Below are 22,705 nucleotides of genomic sequence, written 5' to 3'. Positions count from 1 at the left end.
ATGATGTCCTACCTCAAACAGCCCCCCTACGGCGTCAACGGCCTGGGGCTCAGCGGCGCTGCCATGGACCTGCTGCACCCCTCCGTGGGCTACCCAGGTACGAGTCCGCCTGCCCCGGCTGGACCAGTACCAGCTGCAGTCATTCAAAAGAGAATAAGCGAAAATATCTATGAAGTAGCAGCAATAACAAGGAAGATGATGATGATAATAATAATAATAATAATAATAATAATAATAATAATAATTTTTATATTTTTTTTCCAATGAATGGGCCTAAAAATTTATTTGTTGCGAACAAATGATTTATGATGGAAGTTTATGGAAGAATTTAAAGTATATTTAAAAGTTTTATAATATGCTCCAGTGTGAAGTTGTCTCCATGTTCTTCCATGTTGTACAGATATGTGTGTGTCTGTGTGTGTGTGTGGACACAGTATCATTTAAAGTCGGTGTTTGAATGGTTGGAGTCAGTTCAGCTGTGAGTTTGTTTCGTTTTAAAAACTTTCTGGATCCGAATAATGACTCCGGAATCGAACCGGTGCTGTTGTCAGGGTTACGGGCCTTTTTCGTGTCACTTGAGCCGGGAGGGATCGTGGATTGTTACCGTCTGTGTGGCTCTTTTTCCCGCAGCGACTCCCAGGAAGCAGCGGCGGGAGCGGACCACCTTCACCCGCTCCCAGCTCGACGTCCTGGAGGCTCTGTTCGCCAAAACCCGCTACCCGGACATCTTCATGCGGGAGGAGGTGGCGCTGAAAATCAACCTGCCGGAGTCCAGAGTCCAGGTAAGCCAGCTTCTTACACATTAAACTCAGTGAAAAGTTAGTCACAATAAATATTTTATTTTTTTATGAGCTGAAAACGTGAACGTCACTTATTTTTAGTATTTTAATTATAATGAATAAAATGTTTGTTAAACTCGTTAGGAACGTCATTGGTGTTAACGTGACTTAACCGTTAAATTTGAACAACTTGTTCCTTTAAAAAAATCTTTAGTGTCAAGTATATTTGACAAATCTGAGTAAAACGCATTAATTCTAAATTTAAAACTCTCTTTTCTAGTCGATTATTTGATAATCATTTTTAGAGTAGACCTGATCGAGGACTGAAGTTTACGTCGTCGAAATTGACCGTTGATGACGTCACATGTGTTTACAACCAAGGGGCGAATTAAAACTAGCTCATACTGCTAATGTTAGATTAGTACATTTTCCAAATTACTGAACTCAAACCTTCCAGTAAATATGAAAAACCTGATCACAAAAGGAGTTTATGAGGAAACTACTGGTTGTTAGATGGGAACTGTTTTTGAAAGGCTCAGCAGTCCTTGTTTTTAAAGAGGATAATTAGGATGTAGATTGGTTTTGACTGATAATGATGACTAAAATGATATTATGGCTGTGTTTAAGTTTTTCTGGTTAACATTATAATTTCGTTTTATCAATCTCTGCTTTAGCTCGCCCCTTGTTCAACTTGGCCTTCCTCAGTCATTCAGACATTAGGTTATAATGTACTCATAGTAATGTCCTGCCGATTGATGCCAATCAAACTGTTTGTTCCTTGATGTAAACACAAGTACCTTTTCAGATTGCTTAAACAGAAAGTTTATTTTTCATCAGAATCATGTGACCATTTCATTATTATTTGATGTAAACTAACTGCAGGCTGTGTAATTTGACCTGAAATATCGGACCTTAAGTGACGAAACCAGGACTATCCCTGCAGATATTCCACAAACAACAATGCTGAACAAATACTACTCTTGAAGGGCATTAGGGAAAAACCAAGGCAAGCCTCTCCTACAATTTGAGTTATTCTCAGAATGTATGTGTGAAACAAAATGCTTTACACGATCCTACCCTCATGGTGCTCTAGAGTTACCCTACTGTGTGGTGAAACCCAATAGCCTGTTATCTTAGAGCCGTCTACCAGGTATGAAATTAGACCCCTGGCTGGTTTGAGCCAAGGGGCCAGGGTGGAAATGAACCTTGATGGCTAATAACCCCCAATTTTCTTCCATAATGTACTCCCTGCATGGCCTGGGAGTTTTTTTTTTTTTTTTTAACTATTATTATTTATTTATTTAGTTTTGTTTTGTTTTTTCAATGAAATGTGAGGTTGTTTGTGTGAACGGTTTCTAACAATTGGCTGGTGTTCCTGGTTGCAGGTGTGGTTCAAGAATCGGAGGGCCAAGTGTCGCCAACAGCAGCAGAGTGGTAGCAGTGCCAAAGCCAGGCCACCCAAAAAGAAGTCTTCTCCAGCCCGGGAAAGCACCGGATCTGAGAGCAGTGGCCAGTTCACACCTCCTGCCGTTTCCAGCACCGGCTCATCCTCCTCTTCATCTTCGTCCACCAATCACACAGGCCCAGCGGCACTCAGCAGCACCTCTACCTCCATCAGCACCGTCTCCTCCATCTGGAGCCCTGCTATTTCTCCTGGAAATGCTCCTGCTCCTGCAGTGGCCCCACTCCCCGAGCCCGGACCCCCATCTAATGCATCCTGTATGCAGCGTTCAATGTCGGGCTCGGCAGCTGCTGCCACCTCCTACCCCATGTCCTACAACCAGACACCAGGCTACGGCCAGGGCTACCCTGCCCCCTCGAGCTCTTACTTCAGTGGCGTGGACTGCGGATCCTACTTGGCCCCCATGCACTCCCACCACCACCCTCACCAGCTCAGCCCCATGACGGCCTCCTCCATGTCAGGCCACCCTCACCACCACATCAGCCAGTCATCAGGCCACCACCACCACCACCACCACCACCAGGCCTACGGCAGCTCCGGCCTGGCCTTCAACTCCTCCGACTGCCTGGATTACAAAGAGCAGACTGCAGCCTCCTCGTGGAAGCTCAACTTTAACACCACAGACTGCTTGGACTACAAAGACCAGGCCTCCTGGAGGTTCCAAGTCTTGTGATCAGGCTTTTCCTTTCTTCCCTCCCTGCTCGTCTGCTCCCTTTTTTTTTTTCCCAGATTAGCGTATTGCTTGTTTTTAAAGACAAAAAGAGTTTATGAACCATAAGACAACAAGATAGCAGCAGGAATGCTCAGCAATTGGACTTTGTTTTAACTCCCTCTTGTTCTCCACGTCTTTTTAAAAAAAAAAAAAAAGAAAAAGAAAAAAAAAAAAAGAGGTCTAATCTTAAAAAAAAAAGGAGGAGGAAGACCGTTTTCGAGTCCCGTGAAGATTAAACATCAGGAGCAGTTTCCTGACGATGAAGAATGGGTTTTTAAGAAGCCCTCCTCTTGGATCAGCGTGACAAAACCAAACTGTTTTTTGCAAAAGAACAGAAAAAAGTTATTTGAACCAAACTCCTTTGACCACCAGCTCTCTGGCTCTCTGGATGGGAGGAATATTTTCCCCTCTGGTGCACCGACAGGAACTGCCTGCAGTGCCCTCTTTACCTCTAACCCAATCAAATCCTGTATAGTTTTTATTTCTGAAATTTGTTATTTTAGGATGACAGAGATTTTTAGTCAGCTACGTTGAGGAGCTGAAATATGTAAATATGTATTTGGGTCAGTTACAGTGACCATGTTTAGTTGGTGTTTTTCCGAATTTGAAATTGTTTATTACCACTTTGGGAGAAAAAAAATGAGAAAAAAAACTGTATGTAAATCTTTCCAAATATTCCAAAGAGAACAAATTGGCCATAAAGTTCAGCTTTTCTATACATTGTTTTACTCAGAAAAAATATGTCTTGGCAATTTGAAATGTCTTGGGAAAACTAAATCTGAAATATAGATGCAGAACTATTCTGGGCATCCGTCCAGGCTACATTTTGTGTTCTGAATATTATTATGATGATGATGATTATTATTATTCTCTACATTTTCAAACCAGACCTCCTCTCTTGGGCATTGTTGTGATTATTGGACATGTTTGAACCGCAGCACTTGGCTTGATACTGAAGTCAAAGCATTTTTATTTTTGGAGAGGAAAATGTGGATTTATAGCTCCAAAATGACAGTGAGATGTTGAATGTATCTTTAAGGCGACCACCCTTACATACATGTTCATCCAATAAAGATCCGTTAAGTCATAATTATTTTTTCCACAGTGGATTCTGTCTGAGCTTGACTCCCAACAGGGAGTCAAGCTTTTCTTTTTTAGATGCATGTACACCAGCAAATTACAAAGTCAAGATTTCTGTCTTCCCTCATTTGAACTAGTCACACTTTTATTTAAACGCTGATGATTTGGGTTTTTTTTCCTCCCTAATTATAAGGGGGTAAATGCAAATTAGCTCATAATTAATACAAGGCGTGTAGACCCCCATTTCCATTTTAGAGAGCAACCAGTTTAATCCTCTCTGTTTTAAATTGAAACACTAACATCTCTCCTTGCTTTAGGGAGACCAAGTGTCTTTTTAAACTGCGGCGTTAAAAAGCCCTAAATATTGAGCCGGGAGACATTTGATCGAGGCGTAATTGAATGCATCGCTGTAATGGCGTGATAATTACTCCTGCGCCCTCAGTTGGTTTCTCCAAAATAACCTGCAAGAATTTCACCGCCTCTGATGCGGTAATTACGTAGGTGGGGCCAGGTTAGGGGGTCAGATGTGTGTATGTGTGTGTGTTTGATGTGCTCATGCTCTCAGGCATAAATGCATTATAAAGATTGGGGGGCGTTGCGTCAGTTCTCTGGCAAGGTTGTTTTGGACGGCATGTTTTTAACCAGTGAAGGCCGCACTGAGAGCAGAGGAGGCAATGAAAGGAAAGCAGATTTCATGCAAATTAATTGCCCCAATAAAAAAAATAAAAAAAATCCCACCGTCCTTGTGCAAAGAAATTACCCCCCAAAGGAGCGGGGGCAGGTCGTGCGCACTCCTCTGCTGCTTCTTCACCGCCTCTTGTATTAATTAAGACACAAGCGATTAAAAAAACAAACAAAAATATCTACGACTTTCTGAAAAGAGAAAGAAACCGATTAAGCGGAATCGGCCGCGGACAGTTTGTCTTGTTCAAATGGTCTTAATATTTCACAGTTTATCTGCTGATGATTTCTCTGTGAATTCATTTGTTTTGGTCCCATCGGTCTGCTAAGCTCAACGTTACATACAGTTTCAATCCTGACATCCGAGAGGCAGATATCAATATTATTTTGTGTATTTGAATTGACTATGATTCGTTTTCTGATCCTTTCAGCTCTCAGGTGGAAACCCACTTTTCTGATACATAAGACATTTCTCTTAAATATCGGTTCACCGGTTCCTCTAAATATCCACATTTAAACACATGAGGGTAAAAACTGAAATGCTCGTCTACATCTAAACTTTGAGCGACAGATTTACAAGAAGTTTAATACAAAATTAAGTTTATTCCTTTTTAAGATTCTAAAATTACCCAGATGAAAGATTGTGAAGGGTTGGAGCCGCTGATCCAGCTGATTATCGACAATCCTTCCTATCAACCTGATCGGTTTATCGGCCTGATCGATAGTGTGCGTGTTTCAGCTGCAGTCAGCCGTGTGTTGTCTCTCTGTGTTTATGTAAATGTAACCCGCAGCAGCTGAATAAACATCTACAGACCGGGACATTAAACATGTTTGCGCCAAGACGCGCAAACAGCGCAGCGAGTGTCCACCAACAGCGGCGGATTTGTTCGGATTTGCATCAAACAAACATTTGCTGCGACCAATCTTGTGCGGTTGTTTAAGGAGTTTGAGGGACGCAGGTCCCGCATGAGACAGCTGCTCTCCCGCAAACAACGACTGAGACGGAAGAACGCGGCCTAAGTGTTTGTGACAAAAACACCAAAGCTGCAGCTTCAGCACACAAACAGCTGCACAGAACACACAACACAACGACAGCAGCTACGTCCAGTTAAATCAGCAGGGGTGAATGAGGCCTCCGCATTAAATATCTCACCTGCTCTGTGTCAGACAAGAAAAACTGAACAACACTGTGACAACGTGTGACCGAAGGAAAAGCCATCAAGGTCTATATGTTTCTAACCGCAGATATAAAAATCCAAATGCAGGTGTTTTTTTCTCGTCTTCGACACGCAGACGTTTTCATTCTCACTATGAAAAAAATAATCTTGCAGTCAGCAGTTCTTTCCATATATTAGATTATCTTGTCTTATCTTATCTTTATCTTGTCTTTTTTTTTTTTTGTTTATTTTTGTTTTGGGTTTTTTTTTTTTGGTTGTTGCTTGTTGGTAGTTTTTATTATGGGGCTAAATGAAACAACCCTCAGTCTGCTTTGATGCCATACCGAGAGAGAGAGAGAGAGAGAGAGAGAGAGAGAGAGAGAGAGAGAGAGAAAGAGAGAGAGAAAGAAAAGAGCACTTCCCCAAATCCCAGTGAGCGGCTTCAAATGTTGTGTGATGATGGAGATTAAAACACACAGCGCAAAAAAAAAGTAAAATAATAAAACGTCAAAAAATCCCTTATTTATGTTATACTCTCTAACCTAACCAAATCAGTGTTTTCTTTGTGTATTTAACTTGGTGATTTCCACCGAAGGAGAGCTGTCAGATTAAAGTGGTCAGGTTACTGTACAAGACAATCAGAGACACACTTCAGTATAATTGACTTCTGCCAGACTTAGCACCAAAAAGACTGTAAATATATTAAAACACAGCTAGAACCAACAGATGTATCACTCCTCCAACCTTTAAATGATCCCTCAAACTAATCCTGACAGATAAACCATCTCGAACATGCTGTTCACGACAAAGACATGAGAAATAACTGTGTCAAGATGGCAATGATTATAACCGAATGATGTATTGAAAGCAACACACCAATCATTTTATCTTGTAGCTATGAAAGCACTTTTTTGACTCATCAGGTTTAGTCTGTCTCATCACGTCAACAGTTGAGAAACAAAAAATGTTAATACACAACTATTTCAGCTTTGTCTGAACTGCTGAGGAGGGATGGGCTCGAACCTGATTCACAAAAGACTTTATCAGTGGTTCAATTGACGATGTAGTTGCTTAGTTTGTTTTTGTGATTAGTCCAAAACAAAAGTGCACTTTAGGTTCATGCAGCATGCTTTTCTGAAGGCAAGCCAATATTATTATTATTAAAAAATTATAATTATAATACTACATATATATATATATATTTAAAAGAAAAATATATATATATATATATTTTTTTTTTTTACCTGGTAAAATGTTTGAGAACCAATTCTCATCTCATTTTTCCAGCAAAAATGACATGCAATGATCGCTTTCACTCAACCTTTTGTTATTATGCACAGATGACTTAAAGACTTCAGACTGGGAGCTGAATCCATGTCATCAGAGGATTTTCCAGCTGTTTTCCTGCAGCTGCATTCAAGTAAAGTCTATCACAACTGACTGATATCTGATATTCAATGAAAAAGAGACAATATTGAGCCAGTTCATCACTTTAACCCTTCTGTGTCCATGTGTGTAAGTGTGTGTGATTGTGTGTGATCAGTGTTGGCTTAACCTGAGCTCAGGGTCTGACACCAGCATAATTCTGTTCAATAGGACGATCGATTGCACCACGCCGCCTGCTGTCGACTGTTGACCTTTTGGCCTCGCGCCTGCTCTGAAGCCGCCTGAGTGTGGACTGGAAACTGTTGACATTTGGTTCACTCTTGTCCAGGAAATGAACTGAAACCGTGCTGGACCATTTTTGCATGAGTGGTTGTGATTTGTATCTGGGAAAGAGAAAGAGAGACAGACAGATAAAGGCAGCATGAGACCGAAACCCGACTGATCCTCCAGTATTTGGTTTGTGAGGACCTTGCAGGCCTCATGAGTCAAAAACTTTGTGTGAGAAAAAAAATGATACGAAGGACCAGCAGATGCGCTGATAGCAGCCTGCATGCTGGGATTGTTTTTTGTCTGCCATTTCAATGCAGGACAGGAAAAACCCACATGCACACACACACTTGTCGTTCATTGGCTAACAACTGTCGCCAGACTTCGGCATCCTGGTGTGTTCATAGGCCGGTATGAGGAATGAGAGGTGATACAGAGGAGGATTATGTTTACCTGGGAGGTTAATCTGGGGTCAACTGTACACTGTTGTGGGTGTAGTCAGGCCGCAGTCTCCGGTTTCACTGCTTTGTCAGGAAAGGCCTTCGTCTCTTTTCCTGCTCTTACATGCACAAGTTTGTTTTACAACCCAGTAAATCCACCACAACTATCAACAAATGGTTAAACTCTTGGTTGGGAACATCTCAGAAAAGTCACATATCTTTCTTCCTCTCAGCTGCGATGAACTGATTCCGCAGAGATATGAGTGCAGTGAATTCTAGGCCCCTTGGTCTTCTCTGGTCACTGTATTAGCTGAGGAGAAAATTTCTCACTTCTGCAGCTGGAGCATATGATGATTTTAATGTTCAACAATATCAAATTTAAGATGTGTTAGACACATGACACATGATTGAAGAACAAAGCACTTTCAGTGACTTGAAAATGCTCTATATGTTAGAAGTAATGATTTTGTTGATATAGCAGACTTCACAGACTAAGAGTCTCCAGCCATGCTGGCAGCATGTGGTGGTAAATTGTTCGTAATTTAAAATATGCTGCTTGTGTGTATTTTTTTTTTTAATATATATGATAATAAACAAATTTTCTCTAGGTTTTCTGCTGGTAGTTGAAATAAAAACAATTCAAGCACATAATTGTTTTTAACAACTTCTTGATGTTTTAAAGACTGACTCTCAATCTAGTGTCTATTTGTTGATTAACAATCATTAGATGAATTGATGAAGGTAACTGTTTGGTGTCCCTATATAAAGCAGCACATTAATAACACCTGAGAAGGTCTGACTGTTGTCGCTCAGTCTGTTTGCATGCTAACATTGGCTAATTAGCACTAGAATCAGAGCCCAGCTAATAGGCACATCATTAGAATTACACGTATCTGGTAACAAACAAAGCAGAGAAATGAGCAGGAAGTTGGTCAGTCTTCCTCTGAGGGACAACAAATGGGCACGGGCATCCTCACAGAAGTAACAAAATTCATTGAAGTTGTATCAGTAAATTAAAGGATCAGAGATTTTTCTCCAGAACAGAAAGCTATTAGTAAAGAGGCTGGTGGAGGAGTCAAACTCTTTCCCCGTCTGGAGTAGGTGATGGTGAATCAGTCAAGACTAGCCTGGTGAGAGGGGCTCAGCCGGGACTTTGCCTGCCTCTGCCAATGATGAGCACTGCAGTTCTTTTCCTGTCGTCCTGACGACATCTTCACTTTGCTGTTTCCTTCCTTGTAAATCAGTTGAGTCAGGGGAGGAGGGATGGGGCAGAAAGGTATTTGAAAGAGACTTGTATTATCTCATCTGGAAAAGATGCAGCAGCCCCTCACCCCAAGTTTCAACTTGTCTTTTCCCTGCAGCTCTCCAGATCGGGGAAAGATTAATGGAGACTTGTCGGCCTGTAGGCTTAAGTGTTTCCCACTGATGATGTTGTGTCCATGTGTCAACAGGTCGCTGTCTTACACACTGGCCACATTTCCTTTTTCTTTTAGTTTGTTCTTTGGTGACAAATCTCTCTCCACTTATGGAGCCAGGGGGCAGCAATGATAGGAGCGTCTGTCTGCAGAAATCTTGACTGATGCTAACATTTAAGGTAACACGCAGTGTTTTGTCATACAAAATCCAATCCCAATTCATGACCTTTGACCTTTCAAAACAAAAAGGGCAGAGGCAATCCCAGTTGTTCTCTGGGATTGCCTCTGCCCTTAGTCTAAAGAAAAAGCAGACACATAAAAAAAAAAAAAAAAAAAAATTTACCTCACACATATTTCACTGAATATACATTTACAAATAAAATAGCTTTTAAATCATGTCAGCAAATAATCCTAAAAATGTCATGAGGTCAAACTATGTAAATGTTTTTAGGTGTCAAAGAGGGGGTGAATTTCCAGGAGTCCAAACAGTAGGGTTAGTTTTTTTTTTTTTTTACCTATTAGGTAATAACTTCAACTCGTCTTGCAGACAACCATCAGTGTAGATTGCTGTACAAACACATAATGGATGACAATAAAATTCAGTTATAGTAAGAAGGAGTTATAACTGTCCACAAATTATGTGCAGTGATGAACACTTAAAATGTACATATACATTTTTATACAATATTCATTAAATGTTTAAAAACTGCTTTTCGATATTAAATACAGGAATTGAAGTCAAGTGTTACTGTTCTTTAACTCAAAGTTTAACTTCAGCAGAGTCCTTGTGCCTCCTACTGACCTTGATCAGAGGCAAAAACAGGCTGTTAAGTCATAGAAAATTGAAGTATAATGCTTCCCTATCCCTATGCAAAGTACACATCATTCATTAGACAACAATAATTAAGAGGAACTTGACACCATTCTGCCAGTTTTCCAGGTAATTAGTTCCCTTTAATTGGCCCTTCAAGTAGTGTAGTTTTTTGGACATCTTTGATGGCCCTGACATGTTTGTCAATAATGTTTCAGGGCTCTGACTTGTGGGGTTCAGTGAAACAAACATAGAAAACACACCATGGGCCCCTGAGGGGAAACATTATCAGTCAAATCAGAGATCCAGCATCATTAGATGCGATAAGGCCTCTGCAGAAATACTGCACAGCTGTTGCACAGAGGAGAGAAAAAAAGAACAGATAACCTGGATAATAGCAAGTGCTGGAGGCTTGATTCATTTCCAAATGTTAACAAGGCCGTTTCACAGCTCCAGCACGCTGCGCAGTATGTTAATACCACTAATAAGCCTATCTCTGCCAGTCATCTTGGATGGCAAAGATTTGAGTACGAGGCGATGTTTTACAATGAAGCTGCTGGCCACATTTTAAATGAAGCATATTTATGATTTCACAAAGCTGACATAATTGCTTAAAGGGTAACTGAGGAGAACATTTGGTCTCATACTTTGTTTTTTGTGTTATGAAAGAGGAGATTTCACTGTTTGTTAAAAGGCTACTGTGTAAGGCCATCAGAGAGCTGGGAAGAACTCATGCTTGCCTGTTAAGCAATTTTGCAGCTTTTATCCAAGCTGTCAAGTCAAACAATCAGCAGATAATGCCGCCTTGGTTTTTAAATTATGAACGTGTCAAGAGATGCACTAAAGGCAACGACAGATGCCACTTATCTCCGGCAGCCTCTGCAGTGTGACTGTATCATCAGAAAGGAAATATAACATTTTGATGTTTACATAAGAGAAGTATTAGTATCAGTCAGAAATGTAATTCCTTTCACCCATCCCTCTTGCAGGGGATTGACTCCCCAAAAAATATACAATGATTTTTTTTTTTTTTTTTAAAGCTAACAAAACAACAAAAAAAAAGGAGCATCCTTGCTGATCTTCTGTCCATTTCCAACATCACTTCTTGTATATTTTTTGGTGGAAATCCTCTTAGAATGCAAAGTAAATAGATTAGGATACAGTGAGGGATTAGGGCTCGCGCGGCGCTGTCAGATTAGTCGGTGAGCGCAGCGCGTCGACAGCTCTGACACGGCTATGGCTGCTGTTCAGGAAAGGGGCTCCGCGCGATGCTTTAAAGTCCCTGGTTGGCTCCTATTCATGAATAAAACTGTGGCCCGTAATCTCGGCCAACACACATACACACACACACACTAGCACACACATCTACACAGCAAACACACACAGAGGAAGCCTGAAACATTCAATATCAGTGGTGATGGAAATATAATAGAAGTCTTTATTTTTTCAGGCTGATTAATGACAAGGTTTAAAGCATTTTCTGTCATGTTTTTAGAGGCACAACCCAGTGTAACCTTTTTTTTTTTCTTTTAAGGTTCATTTGCGTTTGACTTCACTAAGACAGAAAATAACCTCAATCCACACCCATGGAGCTGTTCCGTGTTTTTGCCTAGCTGAAATTTCACAGATATATTACGGCAGGTCTAAAAAAATAAAAGGTTCTGGTTTACTCTTTTTCAGTCGGATGATACAGAACTGCATCATTTATAATACATTTAGATATTTAGAGTCATGCAACTTTCATGATTTACATCATTATCTGTGTTTACAGTCAGATCTGGAGATTCCCAGAGATTATACAAGAAAGTAATGACTTTGCATATAAATATATTAACAAATGAGCCTTTTAGGGATGAAATGATGTGTTTCTCAAATTTCCCATAACAATGAATATAACACCTCATACCTAGTTTACTTTTTAGACCATTCCCAAATAGACAACTTGGAGCCTTCGAGAGTCCTCTTCTTCCTGATAAGTAGAACAAACAAAAATATTGTGTCTTATGTAAACCTGAGCAGCCTTCTCTGTAAGACAATTGGTTTACAGACCATGGAGTCACAGTCCTATGTGACCTGGGTTTGTATGCCATTGATTATGTTCATTTCCCTCAGGGGTTTGATAATGAACTGAATTTTCCTTTTCAATAACAGTCTGGCACCTTCACACCTGAAATTTGCATTGACTAAGAGAAAAAAACATAAATAACATAAATAACTTCAGGGTAACACTAATCTCAGTTAATATTGAACTTTAATTATGTGCCATAGGGCCACCACAACATTGTGTGTTTTGTCAAATTATTATTATCGTTATCGATTCATCTGTCCGTAAAACACCAATAATTAGCTGTTCCTGGTACACCCTTGACTAACTAACTCTTACCAAAAAAAAAATTTAATTATTGATCGTACAAATAATAGAAAAAAATGGTATAATAAGTTCATAGACATGAATAAAATTTTTGGAAATTTTGTGTCTACAACTAAAGGTTATTTTCTTTATCGATTAATAGAAAAATCACTTAACTGATTAATCATTGCCAAGAATTTGTCAAAACACGCACTTCACCAAAACTTATGTCAAATTTGTTTGACAAAAATATTTCTTCAGATTTATTAATAAACTACTAATTTCAATAATCATCCAAGATGCAGCATTGTTATAGTTGTATAAATTATTTGTGGTCATAGTTCAAGGTCGAAGCTGCAGTCGTATGATTTTATCCTGATTCCTTTCTTATGTTTGTCCACTAAAAGTGTTGCTGCATAATAAAGCTGCGAAAGTTTTCACAGTTCACAGTGCACGTGTTCAGAAGTAACAGCTTGCACTGGACTACAGTGTAAAATACTAAGAGATGCTTCTCATGTTTCCTTATATATAATGCATATGTATAAAACAGCATCATTCACTATGACCTCAAGTTTTACCATTTAAACAATATTTTGTGCAGAAGAAGTTACTTTTTTCACATGGTACAAGCTGCACTATAATTTAGTGCACTTCTACACTATTGGCTATAGGCTTATAATGTGTCTTTAGATGCCTTACTCATCCCATCTATAGACATGTTACAGGCCTTGTGAATTCTGTTACCAGAGATGAAAATAAAAATCAATTTTCAGTCAATCAACTTACATTCACACCGTTCCTCTCACCTTCGCTGCCTCCTGCAGAGCAAAATGAAACAACACAAGATGTTGGAAAGTGTTCCAATAAAGCAGTACATCACATTAAACAAATACAACGAGCAAACATTAGACATGCATAATCACACAACAGCCCTACAGCACATAAACAGAGACACACACACGTACACAGCTGCATGCCTGAACAGGTTACAAGCTCACTCAGTAGGTCGAACACGTTGCGTTTTCTCGGCTTAACAAATGTAGTAAACCGTTGTCACTCATGGCGATCTCTCTCGCTCTGAGCCCTGTGTTAATAAGGTTATGATTGACATTAAAACCCCTGCGTGCCTTATACAGATATTTAAAACGCTGATGCAAATTCTCTCCAATAGCCTACAGTCCGGATTATCAAATGACAGAGCGATTTGGTACTGAGACAATTGCTAATAACCCAAAAATGGAATTATTAAAATGGAGAGAGCAAGAATATGGAGAGGAGGAAGTGAAGAAGAACAAGAAGTGATGTTTTCTTAATGGATGTTTTTCCTAAATGACCAGTTAGTCATCTCAGACATTTGAGACTGAGAGAGCAGAGCACTCAGGCTATGTTTAGAGAATAAAATATGAATGTCGCAGGAGAATTGTTGCAGGGCATAAAACATGGCCCTGAAACTGACATGCTGAACATTATGAGCTGTGATTCAATGTAATGGGCTGCTACTGGTGGTGGAACTGATGAACATGCTTGTTATAAGTAGTATGGGGAAATTAGGAGCAACATAGAAGGTGATTTTGTCAAAAAGGAAAGAAAATTGAATTGCTTCCACTGACCAATTTATTTCCCCCTGGGCCACGTGTGATGTTTAAAACGCAGGGCTGATGTTTTATTATTTATTTATTATATTGCAGCCAAAAAGAAAACCCTTTTGAAAAAAAGGCCTGAGTAAGTTTCATGTCATTATACTGATAGAATAATTGGTCCAAGTTATTATGTTTTTCTACCCTCTGTAGACCACAGAATAACACAGATTCCCCACTGCATCAAATCTTTCAGGTATTAAAGTGGAAAATAAAGGTAATTATTATGACTGAAGATGCAATAACACTGACGAGCATTTGGCAGGACGGAGTTATTCTGAATAAGAAAAAGGCAGAGTACACACAACTTTTTCAGCTGTGTATTCTCACAAGCAGAAAAAAAGATCTGATGTGTCTGTTGACTGAACTGTGTTTTGTTAATTAAAGATCAGGGATCTCCTGTGTAACTGCTAGTTTAATAAGTTATTGCACTTCTCCAACATTAGATGACAGACAGATACTTAAAAGGACTGACAGACCTGCGTTTCTCAGTGTGCTCAAATCATCTTGGTTCACAGTCACGCGCATGTTCTCGGCTTGTGGTGTCCTTTGATTGGCTCTGCCAGCAGTGCTACAGAACAACACATAGTAACATTTGCTGCATTTTATTTAAGATTAATGTTAAAATACATCAAAGAAACACAGAGCAGAGAGCAGAATACTCACTGTGAACGCTAGTAGCCACACATGAAGCAGCTTCTCTCTGATAAACACTCTTAACTTGTCCTTCTGGTGCTTTTCGAGGAGACATTTTCATCTGCTTTGCTCTTCTAACTGGTGGTCACTGCTTTCGTTGGACTAATTGGTATGTTTGCGTCTCCTCTCACCATATGTATATAACGAATTGGACATAATTTGATTCTTATTTGGTAAAACATAAATAAGCATGTTGTTTCTGAAGTCGCTGCTATCCTTTTCATTACAAACAGGACCAGGATCTTTAACTAACCTTAAACAAGTGATTGAAAAGTTAAATTATGCTGTAGCCACCATGATTTATACTAGATTGGGGATAATGTTCATTATAGTTCTGTATCATCAGAATTCTTCTTATATTAATAGAAAATGTTGCCTAAAATACACAACACACACAACTGTATACAAAACATATTGTATACAATTATGTATTCAATGTACAATTTTTGCAAGAGAGTGGTGCAGTAATTGTTACTCGCTGGATGCCTCCCGAAGATTTTTCTAGTGGTGTGAGGCTGATATCATTGGAGGTCTTGGAAACTGACTCAAAACTGACACAAAGCAGATCTTAAAATATTGTCAACCCAATAGAAAAGTGTAAACTTTGAGCTTCTGCTTGGGGCTCCAGGACTACCAATACGGCCTATGAACCCCTCTCTGCTCACAGATTGATATTAACAAAAATTAGATGGTTAGATGGAAATGCTTGGCTCCCTGTCACTCTTGACTAGCCTCACATTAACTCTGGCCTCCAGTAAGCACAAAATAAAAATATTCTCCATTCCCTTCACTCTGCTGACAGAGTATGTGATGAGTGAGAGAGGCCAACAGCCATCAAAGGAACGTTGGGATGTTTCCCAGATTCCCGTCTCGTTCTCTCTCGTTTCTCCGCACACAGAGTCGGATTTGGGGAATGCGGGAATAGGCGAGGAGCCCCTAAACTGCCATTGTGCTCGCCTTCCTCTCTTTCTCTGCTCTTTTCTCAGCGAGCCAAACGGGAGAACGCCCGCGCTATAATGCCTCCCCTACTCAATCTCGGCTAAGCTGTCATTGGCTTCACATGAGAAACAATGAAACTTCATCGGAGACCAGATTACAAAAAACAGAGGGGGGGTGGGTCCAATATAAAAATTATTCTAAAGGAAGGGGGGGAAATTGTTCAATAAAAAAGGCAGAGGCTTTTGTCTCTTTTTCTCTGTGGCCATTATCTTTGGGGAGTTTGGGGATCTGCTTTCTTAGCCTCTGTCAGCAGTGCAGGGGAAGACCTGGGGTAGTACGAGCAGGCTTTTGGCTGCCAAATCGCCCTAACCCTCTTTACCACTCTTTTTTCTCTTCTCATTCCTTTTACTGTTTTTTTTTTTTTTTTTTTTTTTAAAGAGCTTAGGCCAGAGCATCTCTCTCTGTCCCCCCCCCGACCCAGCTTGTTTAAATTGGCCGATAGGAAGGGATTTGGGATGGATGGAGGGGGCTTAGAGAAACGCAGAATGGAGAGGTGGAGGTGGGGGGGTGGTGAGAGTCATCAGTGTTACAGTCAAACAGCCATGAAAAGCCTATGAGGATGAAAAGAACAAGAGTGCCTTTTTTATCTAATGCACACAAATCCCATATAAATACTCCAATATGTTAGTTGGGGTATGACAAGGAATGCCACTCCATCACTTCCCCCCACCACCCATCCTTCAATAATAGAGACGTGGATGGCTATATTTGTATGTATCTGTTTGTGTGTGACACAGGCAGGGACAAAGAGAAACGCTTTCAGGGTGTTTTAGTCCCACTGTTTCAACATATCATTGAAGTACACCAATGTATTAAGCGAAAAGTCTAAAACTGTGAGTTTGGTCCGTGCACCAGAGACTGAACCGTGGTGAAAATGAACCCTGGCGACATTTTAAATATGGCTCCGGGTTCAGCATTGGGATCGCCTGAAGCGTAAGACCCAGAACTGATGTGGCTTTGACATTTGGGATGTCACAGGGAGTATGAAAGCTTTAAGGCTGCAGCTGGGTCATTCGGCCACAGACAATGTCATATCATTCATTTAAAGACAATGGTGAATTTCAGGGGGGAGAAGACATTTTTGACTGAAAGAAAAATAAAAAGTAAGTTGTCCACACACAAAGTGAGCCTGGAGGCCTGATTTATAATGAGCTGAACTAAATAGTAGGTAATTATTTTATTTAATTATTCTTAGGAACTACAGTCAGTGTAAAACAATGTGAGAATATGAATGCGTCACTGTGATGAATCTGCAGAGAATTATTACGTGAAACCTTCATCTTTAGAGTTTTAGCTCATTTACTCTCAACTTTACCATTCTGGTTTAGTGTCCCTGCTCTTTTGTTGAGCAAAAAGTTGTTTCTCTAAAATACACACGTACTATCTGTTGAGAATCAAAAAGCAGACCAACAGACTGAATGGTGAAAATAGTGGCGCATTCAGCCGAAAAAGAACTAGAAGGAACACTGCTAAGATCAGTGCAAAAGGAAAGTGAATATTGGACTTCAGCAGTTATTAAAGGGAATGGTGTTCTGTATATGCTGGACGTATAAATAAGCAGAAGTTCGCTAACATTCATCATGGCAGCTTAAAAGGTGGAAATATGTAAATATAGTGTTCACGGCTTATTTCAGCTGCATCCACTCACCTTGCTGCAGAAGTGCCCAAAAGTGAAGGACCTGTTGCCCTTTGGCTCCTCTTGGTCTGTACACACACACCATTTCTGCTTCTCGGAGGATTATCTATGACACACACACACACACACAGGAGCAAATGTTGTCACTGAGGTGAAAACGAAATAGAGAAACTGTAATATTTGTTTATTGTGAGATTTTTTTCCTTTATCTGCCTCTTGAATTCACTTTACATCACCAATAAAAATATTCCCTTCCACTGGACGCGATTATCATTGTTTTGGACAATTTAATCACAGTGACTTCCGACCCCACAGCACATGTAGAGGTGTATTATGAAATACTACAGTCACGTGGAAGCCACTGACAAAAAAGTGAGAATGATTCATCTTCTAGCACTTAACCATTTCCAGGTCGTGGGCTGCTGGAGCCAATCTCAGCTCACACTGGGTGGGGGCGGGGCCACCCTGGACAGGTCACCAGTCCATCACAGGGCCAACACACAGAGACAGACAGAGACCAACAACCACTCAAACTCACACCTACGGACAATTTAGAGTCACCAGTTAACCCAAACATGATGTCTTTGGACGGTGGGAGGAACCGGAGAAGAAACCAAGGTGGCACAGGTAGAACATGCAAACTCCACACAGAATGGCCCCAGGCCGGGAACTGAACCCATGACCCTTCTTGTTGTGGGTCGACAGCACTAACCACTATGCCACCATGCTGCCCTTAGTTTTTTTTTTTTTTGATCAATGACAAAAACACAAACACAAATCTTTGGTTTATCTTTTTGTCTGATGTGTGTCTAAATTCTAATTTCTTCATGGTTTGTCTTAACAGCCATGTGCATGTGGGTGTAGGTTTTTGCTAATTTGACAGTCTAGTTTCTGAAAAACATGTTATCCCAGTAAAGGTAATGAAATGATGTGAGAAGTCAAACACTAATGGAGGATTTGTGAACAGAGCAAGCAACAGAGCTGGGAGGAAGGGGAAAAAGAAATGCTGTCTTCCCTCAACACACCGGAGCTAACAGGCTTTTATCATAACGACCAAGAAAAGAGAGAGAGAGGAGGTGGAGAAGTGGATCTTCAGATAAAGCTCTTGTCTCTTTGCCCATTGAAAGGCCCTACAGTCACATCACCCTTTGTGTGGGGGAGACAGAACGATCAGGCAAACAACTTGGCTTCTCCTCTTGGCAAAATGCTTCTCAAAAGAAAAAGAGACAAGAGAGGAAGAGAAAGAGGCCTTCCCTCGCACTTATTCGCTACTCTGCCTCTCACAATGCCATATCTATCCAAATCAACACACTTGTCAGCCAGACAGCTACAAGCGATTTCCAATGCAGTTATAAAAGGAAGCGTTGCTAAGCTGAAATGTGTGTTCTCTATTGTGTGTTTATGTTTGTGTAAGTGTGTGCAAGCTATGGCAAAGTCTCTGTTTATCAAGGTTTACGATGAATACACATAAATACGAGAAGAGATGCATAGAAATATGGTGGCTGTGCCAAATTCTATTCCAAGTCCAAGACTGATGGTGGTAAAAGACATGCACCTCAATGAGCCTCTCTGTCCCAATCTGCTTTTTTTTTTTCTTTTTAAATGAAATAAAATATCCAAGTCACCCTGGTTGATAACAAACCTGGTGTGAGACATAACCTTCAACTGCAGGAGGGATCCTGATCAGCTGCTTCAATCACCTTAAATGGCTTTTTTCAATGCAAAAAACAGCACAACTGTATCTGAACAACACACTTACTGCTTAAAGATGGAGATGGATACTACTGTAAGCATACAGGTATGGCAGATGTTTCAGGAAAGGAAAGTAGCACGGAAAACTGCAGTTGGCAAAGCTGTGCAGAAGAACCTACACATACACATACACATACACATAAACACACACACACAAAACACATACACAGACACATACGCAAGAGGTTTAGTTTCTTTACTTCCTGTTTGTAAAATGGAAGAGAACAAAAACCAAATAAACATTTTTCAAGTTGACATATGAGTGTAACGGAAACAACAAGCTGCATATTCTCCTACAATTATCATTCTTTATGGGAAATTCACTTCCTCTTACATTGTTAAGACCCTTTATGACCTCCTGCATTAGAGGAGTAAAACGAAACCTGCTTGCAACAGTGGTGTAACTCTATCAGCGTATAAGGAGGAACTTAAAATTATATTATGTGGGTATAAATGTTGGTTTCAGGGAAGTATTGTAAATTAGGTGTAATTATTCTAGGTGAGTTTGATTAAGTATCAATATTATTACCCCTGCTAATTACACTGTGCTTTGAATAAGATCTGGTTCTGCCAGCAAATCCAGCTTAATACAATGGTGAATTCCTTTTTAGCAACTAATTCATACAATAACATGTTTGTATTTGTGCAATAAATGTGTGCATTTTATAACACGAGTGACCTGTTACAGGTCATCTGCTGTTTGTTCAGTGAAACACCAGGATGTGTTGGGTCTGTGAGGTCGCTGTAGGGAATGCCTGCATTACATGAACCAAACAAGCTGCTTTCACATTCCTGTTAAACAACTGATTACCTCAGATTATTGGTCTGTGCAGGACTCAGTAGGACCGGCCCCCGGGCCTCCCCATGTCACCCTAGTGCACACATGCAGTACACATATTTACACAAACACATATGTCTCTGAGGCCGATTCTGAATTTGAGCTGTACTGTGTGACTATTGCTTTGAACAAACAAATTTCCGTCTCTTGTGTGTGTGCTCAAACATATTTGTTAGTCTGGGCTCAAGGTTACTGTAGCTGCAGTGTGGGAACTTGTGTTTTTAAAGACTCTGGCTTTTTGTGTTTAAACAGAGAGGGAGGCTGAAACTTTTAGAAATCTGAAAATGTACTGTGTGATGTTGAAACAATCCAACACACCTCTAAATGCTGCGTGTATTTCTGCAGCAGGTATCAACCTGATTTATGCAACAATAACTGCAGGTTGTCTTGAACTGACACTGACTTCTTTGTGTGATACACACAAAACAGAACAAATATTTATCAGAGAACATACGAGTTCTGGGCTCACTCATCTTACTTGGAAGAACAATGCTTTAAAAAAATCTTTGTGCTGTTTTGATAATGAAATTTCACTGTTTTTCAGCTCCAAGTGAAGATTTATTATTACAGGTAAGAAAGTAGAAAGATGTAACGAAATGCACTCAGTAAAAGCTCCTGCAGAAAAATGTCCCCTGTAACTAATGTATGAAAATACATGTATGACTCTAATTAACTGATATACTTAGTTGTCCAAGTCCTCAGTTGACAAATGGTCATGCACTTCTGTCAAATCTGTGCATTAAGTAACATTTTAGTTAATATATACACGTTGAGAAGATTTCGGTAGGGGCGGGGCAGGGGGAATCTCCTTGATAAAACAACCTCAACAAGTGAAAGGGGTCAGAGGGCAACAACAATCAGAAATTTAATGGTTGCTCTTGCTGGAGTTACTTTCCACCACTATAACAAAGCAGTGAAAACTAAAAACTGCTTTCTACAAAATGAATATGTGTCTTCTAAAAAATGCATGTTCAATTGAAAAAAAAAAAAAAAAAAGTGTTTGCACAATACAACATGTTTTTACACACGTGTCTGCGAGCCACAGCTGATCCTGGTGGTGTGTGACGACCATGACAGTGGTTGTGTATGCGTATATGTGTGTGGGTGTGTAAAGCGAGACACCTGTTCACTGGAGCCCTCAACCTGAAGCGGGTCACACATTATTAATGACCTGGCTTTTCCGCTCAGTTAATATTCTCTGTCTGAACGGTGACACAGAACAGTACGGAAGACACACATCAGTTTAGCCATCATCACTACTCACTGTAACAATGTCAACTGTGTGTTTCCAAACAAACACAATCAAACCATTTCTCATGTAACATGCTGTTGCCTCATGTGCATCTGTGAGTATGTGTCTGTTTGTGTATGTGTGCGTGAAAGAAAGGCAGTCTACATTGTGTTTTTCAAGCATTTTATGAATTTGTATATGCTTACTTTCTGCAATTTTCTGTTTGTCTATTTGTCCTTTATTATATGTTCATAACAATATGAATATACTGTTAGTTTGTGAAGGAGGAACCAAATTGCTCTGTTGCTCTGGGGTCATGTCAGTATCAGTCACATTCTCCCTGTTAATCTTTCAATGATATTATAGCAATTAATTAAAAGAATTATTCCAATAATTTAATATCTTACAATTATTATTATTCCAATAATAATAAACCAGAATACATAAGTAGTTGTACTAATTCATGTTAATTCCTATATAGCCACATAAACATGGAGACATACTATAGCCGGATAGTTGTAACCTTAAGGTTAAATGGTTGTTGCAGAAAATAAAATTACACTAAAGATTTTTTTGGTTAATTTGGTGTCTGTGGTAAACGTGGAAGTGCATTTCCACCTTTAAAAATTCTCTGGCTGAGAAATGGATCTAAACAATCTTTGAAGCAGCCGGCAACAGCAACTAGAAGTTAGGAGGCAAAACTTGCAAATGGAGTAACGATGGGAGGTTTGCAATATTCAAGCATCCTTTCATTTTCACGTTTCTTTATTTTCTTTACTCATTCATATTCTTTCATTTTTCATTTTCTTAATTCATTTATTTTCCGTCCTTCACCCCCTTTCCAATTTATTCATTCTATCCCTTTATACTTTCAATCCATTTCCCTTTCCTTGCTTTTCCTCCTCCCTCCTTCATTTTTTCCCTCCCCTCTTTATTTTTTTCTGCTGTCATCCCTTCTTTTTCCTTCTTTCCTCTGTCCCCTCCTCCTTCTTTCTCTGCAGTGCTGTTGTACAAGGATAGGACATGCTGCAGGTGATGGAGGTAAATCATCGAGGACATAATTAAGAGGCTTATGAGGAGGAGTGTGCGTGTCGAGCATCACATTAGAAAGAAAAAAAAAAAAGAAATTGCATGCAAACAGGCCTCACAGTTACACAAACTCTCATTTTCATTCACTGACAAACGAACAGACACTCAGCCTTAGGGGTTTGACCTTATACAGTGGAGTTAAATACCTTTCTCGCCTCATTTGGTTGTCTCTTAGTGCACACATACACACACACACACACACAGACGCGCACACAAACACACACACACAGATGCATGCATTCACACACATAAACACACATAGCCTTCTGGTGTGTTTTAAGCACCAA

The 22,705-nt window shown here is 39.9% G+C and overlaps 2 protein-coding genes across 5 annotated transcripts in view; one reads left to right on the top strand and one right to left on the bottom strand.

The window, feature by feature from the left end:
• otx1 (orthodenticle homeobox 1) lies at positions 1 to 2,914 on the top strand. Of its 3 annotated transcripts, none has more exons than XM_029521507.1 (4): positions 1 to 97; positions 631 to 782; positions 2,165 to 2,343; positions 2,398 to 2,914. In XM_029521507.1, the coding sequence occupies exons 1-4, from the start codon at positions 1 to 3 to the stop codon at positions 2,912 to 2,914; spliced, it is 945 nt and encodes a 314-aa protein (XP_029377367.1). The 3 variants fall into 3 exon arrangements, with proteins under 3 accessions (XP_029377367.1, XP_029377366.1, XP_029377365.1); XM_029521506.1 differs by having other exon boundaries at positions 1 to 103; positions 613 to 782; XM_029521505.1 differs by having other exon boundaries at positions 2,165 to 2,914.
• Positions 2,915 to 11,624: 8,710 nt separating this feature from the next.
• wdpcp (WD repeat containing planar cell polarity effector) overlaps positions 11,625 to 22,705 on the bottom strand; it is a 70,309-nt gene continuing 59,228 nt past the window's right edge. The window contains exons 15-18 of one of the 2 annotated variants that reach the window (XM_029520942.1): positions 17,521 to 17,614; positions 14,657 to 14,748; positions 13,327 to 13,358; positions 11,625 to 12,159 (exon numbers count right to left, since the gene is read on the bottom strand). In XM_029520942.1, the coding sequence (XP_029376802.1) occupies positions 12,109 to 12,159; positions 13,327 to 13,358; positions 14,657 to 14,748; positions 17,521 to 17,614 (269 nt within the window). In that variant the 3' untranslated portion in view covers positions 11,625 to 12,108. Of the gene's footprint in view, positions 12,160 to 13,326; positions 13,359 to 14,656; positions 14,749 to 17,520; positions 17,615 to 19,845; positions 20,133 to 22,705 lie in introns of those variants that run through there. The other variant, XM_029520943.1, reaches the window with a different exon arrangement.

The sequence above is a fragment of the Echeneis naucrates genome, chromosome 15 (genome assembly GCF_900963305.1).
Source record: "Echeneis naucrates chromosome 15, fEcheNa1.1, whole genome shotgun sequence".
NCBI classification, from domain to species: domain Eukaryota; kingdom Metazoa; phylum Chordata; class Actinopteri; order Carangiformes; family Echeneidae; genus Echeneis; species Echeneis naucrates.
Note: the sequence above shows the minus strand (reverse complement) of the source record. Positions and strands in the feature narration are given on the sequence as shown.

What these genes read in the sequence shown, in the direction of transcription:
- otx1 (XM_029521505.1), top strand. Translation starts at nt 1, where the DNA reads ATGATGTCCTACCTCAAACAGCCCCCCTACGGCGTCAACGGCCTGGGG. An exon ending in CCCCTCCGTGGGCTACCCAG is followed by an intron (nt 98 to 630) that starts GTACGAGTCCGC and finishes TTTTTCCCGCAG; the next exon opens with CGACTCCCAGGAAGCAGCGG. An exon ending in TGCCGGAGTCCAGAGTCCAG is followed by an intron (nt 783 to 2,164) that starts GTAAGCCAGCTT and finishes TCCTGGTTGCAG; the next exon opens with GTGTGGTTCAAGAATCGGAG.